This window comes from Mus pahari, chromosome 19 (genome assembly GCF_900095145.1).
Source record: "Mus pahari chromosome 19, PAHARI_EIJ_v1.1, whole genome shotgun sequence".
Lineage (NCBI taxonomy): Eukaryota > Metazoa > Chordata > Mammalia > Rodentia > Muridae > Mus > Mus pahari.
In genome coordinates, this window is record NC_034608.1 from 55,956,004 (window position 1) to 55,968,478 (window position 12,475).

General features: G+C 37.2%; 1 protein-coding gene across 4 annotated transcripts in view; it reads left to right on the top strand.

The window, feature by feature from the left end:
• The window catches only part of Tusc3 (tumor suppressor candidate 3), a 131,373-nt gene extending 125,796 nt beyond the window's left edge, over positions 1–5,577 (top strand). For 3 of the 4 annotated variants that reach the window (XM_021218995.2, XM_029532002.1, XM_029532003.1), the window contains 2 exons: positions 1,492–1,555; positions 5,290–5,577. In XM_021218995.2, coding sequence (XP_021074654.1) covers positions 1,492–1,510 — 19 coding nt within the window. In that variant the 3' untranslated portion in view covers positions 1,511–1,555; positions 5,290–5,577. The remainder of the gene's footprint in view (positions 1–1,491; positions 1,556–5,289) is intronic. The other variant, XM_021218996.1, reaches the window with a different exon arrangement.
• The last annotated feature ends 6,898 nt before the right edge of the window (positions 5,578–12,475 follow it).

Sequence of the window (12,475 nt, forward strand, 5' to 3'; positions counted from 1 at the left end):
TTTTCTGTAGACGTCTCTAAAAACATCTGTGGATCATCAAAGTCCCTCCTGGCAATAGGAGAGGGCATCAGATGTCTGTATTCATTTCATCACTGTGTGTCTTACTGTCTGAGTAGTCTTAAGGGGCTCATAGCGACAGAATAGCATCATGAGAAAATACTAATTAGAAGCAGAAGATCTGAATGCAAGTTCTGGGTTTGCTTTTGCACTTTACATAAGAGCTCCTACTCTGGTTGCACATGATCATATTGGAATATCTCAGATCTTCTTTTTGTTAATTTAGAGTCTTAGAATTAGCATCTTCCTCATCATTTTCCCCTTGGCTCTGATAAAGTAGTTTTAGGGGGCTGGAGACAAGTAGCTAAAGGTTTCTGAATTCTGTATCCATGGCTGTATCATTAGCTGTCTTTTTATGTGCTTATATATACCTGCCTCAGAATCATATGTGAATAATTGCAAAGGCCCCGACATGCTCTTGGTTCTCAGTGACCTCACTTAACCTCTCTTCATCTGCACGAGGCTTCTTAGCATTCCCTCATCACCTCATTGCATTCAATGCATTGTTCGGTTATTTTTTAATGTCCAGTCACCCATGTGTTTTCATTTCTTTCCTTTGTAGAAGACTATATTAGGGAAACAGTCCTTGACACAGTTTGTGTCTACAAAGGTCTGTGCACATAGTAGGTGCTTATAATATACTTGCTAATTGGATGTTTTTTCTCAAAAATATTGTTCACCATAGGGCAATATAAATGAGCCATTAAAACGGAGTGGAGAGCACTGGCCTGTGTCCTCCTCCATCTCCAGAAGTTCTAATTCCTGTTAAGTAACAAACCTGGAGTCGTACACTTGCCTCACACAATGAAGAGAATTTATGGAAAGATGGTAAATAAAGAGGAGACTGTACATTCATTCAGTATGTACAGTATGCCCAGAAATTTGCTCTCATCTTAGAAAAGAACATGGAGTTCATTATGGTTTTTGTAATTTTGAGTTATGATCAATAGCTTTAAAATATGTGATGACATTCAGTTGAGTAACTTCATAATAGCAACTAGAAATAGAAGACACTTAAAATTTAGAGAAAAGATGAGCATGAATACGCACAGAAGGGGAGGAAGTTTGTGGTGTATAGTATTTGCATATTTCATATTTACTTAGACATCTCAGATAGCCATCTCTCATCTAATAGGACAATGCCCCATCTGGAGCTGTGAGGCTATAGAAAAGGTCTGCTGTGCACATTGCATGCCAGTGACAAGAGTTGACTGCGCTGCTCTCCTGCTGAGCTCTAGCCTGAAGGATGCATAAAGGCCCAGACAGATGGGTCAGAAATGCGTGGGGGTGCTCTCAAGGCACCAGTGTCTGCGGGCGCGCTGGTCTAGACTAAGAATTCAGTCGAAATCGTATAATAATAATGTGCAAACGGAAATCGAGTCTTAAGGATTATTTTTTCCATATTGTTGTATTTCCTTGTGGTGTATTGGAAAGTGATCTGGACATTGAGTGAGAAGATGTGATTTGGACCAAGGCACTTAAAACTCTGTACCCTCAGGCAAGTCCTTTCATTTTCCCCGCCTTTCAAATAAAGACCATGCTGCATCTCTTCAGTTACAGTAAGATGCTACTTTGTAGACAACTGAGATAAGCCAGAGTTCAGCCTGACAAGCCTCACCTGGCTGCTGTCAGGACAAGGCTCCCAAACAGATGACACTCATAGTCTTTGGCAAGCTGTGTATGATTTAAATAATAATATATGAACACATCCCCTCCACCTTAGCTTGTTTTTGTTGTCACTTTACCGAATATAAAATTGAATTAGTTGACAGAAATACTTAATTCTACCCAGTAAAAACTGTAGGCAAATCCCATTTGTTATTCACAATATAAGTCTTAATATCCAACATTAATATAAAAATAAATCCAAAATAATTTAATAAATGTTCAGAATGGTATCTGGATTCTTCACTATACATCCTAGCCCCTCAAATCTCATAACAGTAGTACCCTAAAGGTTAGTTCTATAGCAGCCTGCCTTGCTGTGCCAGGAGCACAGGAGGACTTGGTGCAAGTAAAGTACTTACCTGTTCCTAGGTTTTATTAACAGTCATGTCCTCAAAATTCCTACTTAGTCTGCCTCTCTGTAAAAATTCTGTAAACAACTGACCTTGTCAGTAGTTAAACTTGGTAGCTGTTGCCTTCTGTATCTGTAAATAGAGTAATTTCTTCTCCCGAGTCTCTCATTCCTAAGAAAATCCAGAATTTCTTAAGGCCTTGTCAAAAGATAAGCTGTTTCGGAACTGAAGACTTTCCAGGGTTCTATAGTCTCTTCCTTAGTAAGGAAAGGGCCTCAGGACACTAGGCCAGCGTGATTTCCCTAAGGACAATTACACATCAGTGAGCACGTGAATCAGCGAAAGAAGTAGTTGTAAGGAGTTAAAAGTCAACTAGCGGTCAGTTGCGGCACTTTGCCAGTCTTGACTACACACCAGTCAGTCAGTACCTTGCCCTCAGCATTAGAAAAGAAAGACGAAAATCCAACCCATTTTGTACTTAATGGAGAAGTGAGGCCCTTCTTTCACCTGATGAATTTGATGAGATAGCTGACAGTTTCCCACTGAGCACACATGTGGTTCTTGTTGGAGAGGTTCCCTGGCCACTGGAGCTCCGGACTTTTCCCTTTGCCTGAGAACATGAAGAGCAGTGAATGAGGAAAAAGAAAACCACGCAGTTAAACATCTCAATATTTAACCAGCTTTTGGTTGTACAAAAGGCATTTCTTCAAAGCACTGTGCACATCCTATGTTTTCAAAACATCAGGAGGAGGTCAAGTGGTGACTGTACAAGAGGAAGGGAGGACTACTGTTGCCAGCATCTCAGGCAGTGCACAAGGAAGCGACAGAAACTACCTCAGGATAGTCTTCAGCCCATGACCTCCCTAGCACTGAATTGACTCTCTCTTCCTTTCAAGCTTCAAGGCCTAGATTTTGTAACATAGCACTCATTCCTGTTTTCCTTTTTTTGGTTTTCTCGGCGCCAAATATATTAGCTCCGAGATAGAGAACTAAGTAATTACTTGAGCAGCTCAATTTCTACATGGCCCAGGTCAGCATCGTCTCTGCATCCAGATGATGTCTTCTTCCACTTTTTCCTATTTTCAGTTTCTCACTGACATAAGAGTTGGAAATTGTAGTCCTTCTACTTAGCCCACATCCTCATCCTAGGCTGCTAAAGGACTGGTCCCCTCATGGTCTCTTTCACTCCTGCCATTTTAAGTGTACTCTCCATACCAGGGACTTTCAGTCAGGGGAAGGAAGGGCCATGGCTTGTCCTTCCACTCCTGTGCCCCTGTGCTGTGAACTCATCAATAGCACTTTGCTAACTACGGGCTTAAAGTGACTAAGAAAATTTGAACCATGTGGTTCTGTAAGCAGTTAGTTTGAATTTTAGGTGACTACCCTTCTAGTGTGCTTCTGGACTGTCATCCTTAGGAAGTCACGGGCAGGATTTTTATTTTTTCTGAATCCTGGATATGAAGCAAACAGGCAACATAAAGAATCATTTGAGATCGTCCTCCCATTTTATATTATACACCAGTATTCCTCTGTATCCCTCACTCACTCTGACCAGTTGTAAAGCTTCAGAGACAAACACGCAGCTGCGTACCTGTGAAAAGGAAAGGGTGTGTTTGAGCTCTCTGTACAGTATTCACATGAACAGTTTCCTCCGTTACTCATTAGCTTCTAGTTTAGACCTCACGTGACAGAGCATGTATTCACATCAGTACCAGCCAAGCAGGAGTCAGCGCTGTAAATAGTCCTATAGCCATGGGGACAGCAGGACATGAGGCAGCATCCAAGTCAGCACCTTGTTCCTTCAGAACATTGACAATACTAATGTTGATAGTCATTATCCATCATGATATTGATAAATAATATAAGTGAAATATACAAGTATGATCCAAAGTATAAGCATAAAAGAACAGTTACACTGTTTGACCATACATCAACATTATTCAGCAGGAACAGATAAAGAGAGAAAAGATACATTATTAGATCAAGCTAGATAGAAATAAGATGTACCAGTTAAAAAAAATTAAATAAATAAATGACCATAAACATCGATAGCAGTATGTCTTTATATAATGAAACATCCTGAGTAATTACCCCGAGTATAACAGCTGACTTTCTAAGAAACTTTTTTTTTAAAGAATTTATTTTATATGTTGGAGTGTTTGCCTGCACATATGTATATTCACAACATTCATGCCTGGTAACCATAGACCAGAAGAGGGCATGTGATCCAGTGGGATGGGAGTTCTGGGCAGGGGAACTAAACTGAGATCCTCTAGCCAAGAGTACTAGTGTTTATGAGATTTACCATTTCATGGAAGTCATTTAATAAATGAGTTTGATGGGAATATATCCTCTGTCAACTGAGGCTAAAGTGGTTATTGTAAAAATAATAATAATTAAATACTTACTAAGCATTTCGGTTTGGCAAAAGCACCCCAGAGAGAAAAGATAACATCACTAAACCATGAGTCCATTTTCATGTTGTGAGTGTAGTTATAGGGGGCTAGCAAGCCAGCTTAGCAGTTCAGACTGCTGGCTGGTCTTCTGGAAGCCTCAGGTTCAATCCCCAGCAGCATGGCAGCTCCCAGGGCATCTGACACCGTGTTCTGGCAGCCTTGGATACCAGGCACACACAAGATACACAGATACACGTGCAGGCAAACTATACAGACAAGTAAATTTAAAAAAAAAAAAAAAAAAGTGTAATCTCAGAGTTCATTCTACTCTGCAGATACGGCATTCTAAATATCAGATTTTTAAAAAATAATCTTTCTAGTTCTAAAAAGGCACAAAAGGATAAAGGTAAAAGTATAAAAGTCTTTTTGCTTTAATAGAGGTGTATTTTTAGTGGAAATGGTAGCTAAGGCTGTAAGTAATTACTCTTTTATATAAGCAAAATAATTATAAATGCAGTAAAAATATGAAACTTCTTTAAGAAGTTCAAACATAGATATTATTCCAGTCCATTCCCTTTAGTCCCTATGTCCATTGTAACTGCTCACGTACCACGTATTCTGTCACCTCTGACCCAGTCCTCTCTAAGCCTGACCCCATCCCAGGGACTCCTTTCAAAATCAGACCCTAATAGCAGTTTCAATTAGCTGAATATAATTATGGTATTTTTGTTGCATTTATGTGAGCTAATTTAGAATGAAACAAATAGCTTGTTGTGTTTTCTTTTGCTCAATATGTAATATTTTCCTTTCTTTTTCAGCTTTTTAATTAAATGAAGCCAAATGGGATTTGCGTAAAGTGAGTGTTTACTATGAAGAGAAGCAGTTCCTGACATAATATTATTTGGAATTCTTGAGGTTCATTCTTTGTTGATTGTGATACACTAGCTTATTCTTGTATAATTTTTTTAAACTGTGGATTTTCCTAAAACATTTAATTTATAGAAATGGATGTGTAACATTCCTTAATCCGCAATGGACTATCAAAGTGTTTTTAAATATTCTCAGTGTATGCCACAGGAGTGAGTAAATGACATTGTAACTATGAATTCGTGTTTTAGAATTGTGTGAGTTCCTATGTAAGGAAACCACTTGTTAGTAAAGAAATCCATGGATTGTATGTAAAAGAATTGCTAGTACTGTACAAGAATAGAGCATATGCATGAAATATGTCGTGTGAACAATAATTCTTACTTCAGTTTCACTTATAAAGGATGTATCCTGTTACAGAAGTGTTTTGTTGTTCTTCTTCACAACTAGATCATAAATATATAGGACAAAGAGCTAGATAAATGCTAATGCCACTTCAGATCTTTAACCTAAACAAAGGAGCTTTGAGGGAGCCTAAGACTTCACCATACCTCCAGTGGAGACAGACAATAGAACCATCTGTCATTATTCAACGTTTTTGTGAAGCCCTTTACAAATTCTGACTCAGGAGATCCAATCTACTCTTCTATGGTCACTTTCCTTTTGTTTAATGGACTGGGCAGCGACCTGGATCCCTATGAATTGTTAGTTTTCCCAGAATGACTCAAATGAAGCTTTTTGATAATCAAATACAGAAGGAATGTAACTATTGTTATCTTTATAACCAATTTAAGTGTGTATAGTATACCCATGTACATCCCAGTATTCCTCACATCATTTAAATGGACAGGCAATGCAAGAACTTTTCTGTGAGTTACAGAGATAGTATAAACCAGCTAAAAACCAAAATATAAGCTGTACTTATAATCAGCCCTTTGAACATTTTTGTAAAACTCTGTACTGCAACTGAAAGATGAATTAAGGAAATATTTCTTTAATTGGTTTGATAAGTTTTAACATTTTTAAAAGTGTATTAACTAATATTCATTAATACCTGAATAGTAAAACTGTGGAGTGATTTATCCAGTGGCAATCCCAGCTATATAGTCACAAATAGGAATAGGGTTATCCATTGAGTTTACCTATGTTGTACCTAGGGTTTTCTATGAAGGTGGGAGCTATAAAGGTTTAATGGAACATGTTTATTAAGCTGTATCCTCGGAGAATGTGTTATCTTTCAAAATGTAATAATAATCTCTGAATTAACATAATAATTTAGAACTATATTAACTTCATCATATATTCTGATATCTGTTATTAAAGGATAATTTCCTTAGTTCACTTCCACTTATGGAAAAATTTGGCATAATTATCTGCTCAATGCCTGTCCCTAGGTATCATTTGACTTGGAGTTGTACCCATCTGCTATTGCTATGGTCTCAAACTTAATTGATCCTGAACTTCAGAGTGCAAATAGAATTTGTTGCCAAACCTAAAAAAATAACAGATATTTGTTATAATTAAACTTTGTCATTGCCTATATCTCAAAATTATCTTCTAGTTAGTATACAATTAATTAAATCATATTGACAAAACACGTCAAATCTTACTTTAAAGGCTAGTAGTATATATGCCTAACCACAGCCAGGCCATCCAAGCTCATGTAATGGAGATTTGGAGGTAGGTATTTCTTTATCTTACATTAGGCAACAGTTTGTAATTTTCTTAAGATCAAAAATAAGTTAATTAATTACAGGTTTGTTCAAGGGCTATAAAGCCAGCTCCAAGGGGCTCCAGTGCCTATGGGCCTTCCTGGCATCTGCACTTGTGTGTACATATGCAAACACATTCACAAAAAAGAAAAACAATTCAAGTTTTCTTTTTCATAATTTCATATCTTAAAATGTGACAGGTGGGGAAAATAGATGGCTCACCAGGTAAATGTTGCTTACTGTTCTTCCAGAAGACCAAGGTGTGGTTCCTGGCCTTCGTCGGGTACCTTCCTACCAACTATAACTGCAGTTTCATGGGTCTGCCACTTTTAACCTTTGCTCACTGTATTGAGAATGTTCATTCAAATCAGTCAAACATTTGACAATTTCTCACTAGAATTTAAAATTTACTTTTCTCCTGTGAAAGAAAAGTCCTGATAGAAAAGAAATCTCCTTTCAAGGAGTCTTATTTTATAGACATTTTTTGGTCATCTTTTTGTATTGTCTTCAGCACAGTGCTTCTTGAGTTATGCATTCAAACAAATAAACCCAGTACTATGTGCCAACCATAAATTTCTTTTACAAATAAAATATTTCCCATCAGTTTAATAGGGTGAGTTATAGGCAGTAACCAGAAAGCTTAACATATGTTCCTGTCTTGATTCCTAAAGACAATTTACAATAAATGACATTATACATTGTTTCTTTTCAAGAAAGGCTGGCCATAGGGAAATACAGATTAGCTAGACCATCAAGTCACAGAATATTTCAATAGGCAGTTAGAGTTCCAATGTTCACATAGTTTACAAAGTTTAAAATACAACAATGTATTTTTAAAAAACAATGTATTTTTCGTACTTTTACAAATAGGTGATATATCAGATCAATAATCTAATCGTACTCTCTAATGGTTGGGAAGGGGTAGTGTTATACCTAGTCACATTTGAAGGCAAAAGTGCATGTCACTTAGCTTCCCGTTTCCATATATGATTTATGAAGGTCTACTATTTGCGAATTTTCTTTCATTCCTTTTGCAAATACACATTGCAAGTCATGCATATATTTTAACATATAGCTGGAGAATCTATTGTTTTTAAAAACAAAATAGATTCAGAGTAAGATGGAAAAAAATGTGCCATTCTTAAATGTTGATATACTACCCAGAATTTGGTAAATTTAGTAAAAATAAGGATAGGAAACTCAAGATTCTGTCCTTCATAGAAACACTGAATAAATTGAAAAACTACCAGTATCTATTTTGCTGGATGTTTGGAAAATAGGCTTATAGCAACCAAGCAAAAATTGTAATTATGCCACCAGCAACTAGAACCCAGTAGAATAGATAAATCATTATATCTTACTTCTTTCTCAGTCTAATTACCTGTTAGCAGTAATGGTGGAAGATGAAGCCTGTATTGCTGATGTTGGTTTCTAGTTTGGGAGGGAATAGAACAACCCCTGTTTCTACAAAACTGCCAGAGGATTTCCTTTTGTTTCAGTCACTCAAAATTGTCTTGAGGTGAAGAAGATGGAGGGATGGTTCAACTAAAATCAAGAACTAGACAAATCAAAGTATCAGCATTTGCAGATATTAAGATAGTAAACATAAGTGACTCTCAAAAGTCTACCAGTGAAATTCTACAGCTAATAAACACCTTAAGTGAAATAAATGAATACAAGATTAGCTCAAAAAAATTGGCCTTCTTATATACAAATGACAAAGGGGCTGAGAAAGAAATCAGGGAACCAACATCCTTCACAATAGCTTACAAGTAATATAAAATATTTTTGAGTTACTAACCATGCAAGTGAAAGACCTATGTAACAAAAACTGAGTCACTGAAGAAAGAAATTGAAGAAGTATCAGAAGGAGGAAAGGTCCCCCATGATCATGGATTGGTAGGGGCAACATAATAAAATTGGCCATCTTACCAAAAGTAGTTAATATAATTCATATCAAAATTCCAAGAGAAATTTACAGACCTTTAGAATACAGTACTCAACTTTATATGAAGAAAACATAATAGCCAGCAACTGGAAACAACATAGTTGTTTCTCAACCAAAGAATTGATAAAATGCAAATGTTCCATTTACGTAAGAGTATTACTCAGCTATTAAAAAACAAATTTTCTGGTTAATTGATGGACTAGACAAAAAAAATCATCCAGTGCGATAATCCAGACTCAAAAAGAGAAACATAGTATATCCTCACAAGTGGATACTGTAAAGGATAATCATGCTACAATTGACAGAAGCAGAGAGGCTAACAAGGAGTGCTTAAGGGGAACACATAGATCTTTCTGTGAACGGAAAATAGAATAGATTTATTGGATGGACTGGGGCAGATAGGGATGAAAATAGGAAAGATTAGGTGGGCCGATGGAGGGAGAAAATAGCGGGAAAGACTGGAGTTGGGGATCATTTTGAGAGTGAGATAAAAAAAAACCCAGTGCAATGGAAACTCCAGGGAATCTAAGAGGGTAACACTAGAAAAACTCCTACTGAGGACAGGGAGCTTGAACTGATCATCCTCTGTAACCAGAGAATGCCCCAAGAGGAGGGCTTGAGACAGTAACCCAGCCACAAAACCTCTGACCTACAGTTTGTCCAGCCTGCAAAGTTGTGTGGACCAGAGCCTTCCTTCAATCAGAGTTCAGAGAGCACCCATCCAGCAATTGGTGGGAGCAGATGCAGAGTACCACAGCCAAAATCAGGTGGAGCTTGGAGGGCCCAGCAGGTAAGGGGAGGAAGCTAGAGGAACTGAGAACACCACACAACAGCCCAAGGAATCAGCTGACCAGGACTCAGATGGGCTCACAGAGGTCAGCGAGCCTGCATGGTTCGGACTTAGGTTCTCTGCATACATGTTATGGTTGTATAGCTCGGTGTTCTTGCAGAAATGCTAGCAGGAGGAGCTGGCGTTCTCTCTAACTCATGCCTGCCCTTGGGACCCTTTTCCTCCTACTGGGTTGCCTCCCCCAGCCTTGATGTGATAATATATGTCTGGTCTTATTGTAGCTTTTAACACTATAATTGGCTGATGTCTCTGGAAGGTCTCTTTTGGTTTTTTTTTCCCAAGGGGGGTCTAGGAGGCATGGATTCATGGAAAAGGGGAGGTGGAGGAGAAAGACTGGTGGAAGGGGAGGAAGAGAGGATGTAATATATGAGAAAAGAATAAATAAATTAAATCTATAAAGCTGAAATACAAAAAAATTTTTCAAGGAACACATTTCAAGGCATCAACATAGGCAGAAACTAAGTGCAAGACTCAATTAGCTTAGAAAATAACCCTAGGAATTAACAAATTGGATTACTCCACCATACTCTCCACATAAGAAAAAGAAATTTTCAATTAAAAAAACTCATGCATTTCAAATTTAACCCCAACTGCTGATAGCAAAGGCAACAGCAGAGCGAAGAGACATACGAATGGAGGCCTTTGTCAGCATGACAACGAGACAGATGATGATGAGACAGGATCTATTACAGAGAATACATGGCAAAGTGAAAATATAAATACCGTTAACCCAAATTGCTGATCAGGAAACAAGCTTATAAGCTAAACAGTCTGTGCTCTGAAAAATAAAAGCAAATGAACAATGATAGATAGATAGACAGACAGATAGATAAAAGTTTTCTTCATTCTCAGCCATCCAGGAAATGGAAACAAACTTCTTTGAGATTCTGTCACACACTAGTCAGAATGACTGTTGTCAGTCAAGTGAGATATGCTCGTGAGTATACAAAATGGTGCATCTTCTATGAAAATTAATGTGAGATATCTCAAAAGACTAATACTAGACATAGAAAACAAATTCCAGAATAACTCAATTAAGTCCCTTCTAATCAATTAATAATTTCTTTAAGTGAAATTCATTAATGCTCCAGTGAAAAGATACTAGCAAAATGGATTCTCAGACTCTGAATCTCTATTATTATGTCTTTGAGATACTCTCATCAATACCAATACAAAAGGTTAGAAGATCGTGTAAAATGATACTCTATGCAAATGATAGTTAAAAGCAGATAAAGACATAGACTGGAAGGCAAATATCAGCCAGTAGGTTTTACACTTGGTTATAGTACACCAATAGTAGAATATGCATTTTTTCCCAAATTCACTTGAAATATTCCACTATGGAAATAATTTTTTTTACAAATCTTAATTTTTTAAAATAGTGGAATCATACATTTTTTTCCTAATTGAAATAGGACAAAGCTAAGTATTCAGAAATAAGAAACTTTGAAAAACTTAGTGCAACTATGGTGACACATGTCTTTGATCCCAGCACTGAGAGGCAGAGACAGAAGCAGAGGCTGGGAGATTTGTGTGCGGTGAAGGCCAGCCTGGTCTACATAGTATCTCAGGTTAGCCAATAGCTCCACAGAGGTACCTTTTCTCAAAATAAAAAATTAAAAAAAAAAAAAAATAGATGGAAAACTCACATAACTTAAATTGACACACCTCATGCAATGGCTCATAATAGAAGTCATATTGTAAATTAAATATTTTTGATGAATTAAAATGAAAATACATCACAACTAAAGAGGTTCAACAAACAAAATGCCTAACACATAGAATGGAGAAAGAAAACCCTCACAAGATGTTCTCAGTTCAGGGATGAGGGCTAGAAAATTAAAGAAACTGAATAGCCAGTCTCAATAAAGCTAAAAATTCAACATGCCTTGAAACTCAAAATAAGAGCTTCTACTTATGTTTCCAAGGGCATCTCTGAGCAGCATGCAGCTAAAGTATTTCAGCTGTGAAAGATAGAAAGCAATATCTGAGGAACCCTCACGTTCACCACTTCTCTCTCTATGCTGTAGGTAATTGATACAGGAGAAGATAGGTTCACAGAGACCATCAGACTGGATTATTGTATCAAGTTGTGTCAGTCTCCCCGTAAACACACACCGAGATGATGTGAAATTCTAATCTCAGTACTTCAGGATGTGATTTTATTTGAAAACTCCTGATAGAATTATAGTCAGGTAAGATGAGATGATACCCAAGATGCTAGGCTTCTACTTCAATATAGTTTATAAGAAGACATTCCTGTGAGGACAGACATGGCAGACACTTTCAGGAAAGATGCTTGTGAAGATGTATCTACACGCCAGGGAATTCCAGCAAATCTCTCAAAGCCTAGTGATCGAACAAACGATTTATGGAAAGATCTCATACAAAACACGATCTTCCTAAGAGCTTGACTTTTAACATGCAATTTCTAGAGTATTAGAACTATAGCCGTCCAGTTTGTTCGTTGCTTTGTTACAGAAGACCAAGGAAACAAAATGAGCAATCACCCTTATTAAATATTATTGTACACTGTACAAATCATGGTAATAATTATTAAGGAACTTTTAGTCTAGAGTACAATAGATGCCACTTTGCTCCTCCCAAATACACAAATTAACTGTTTA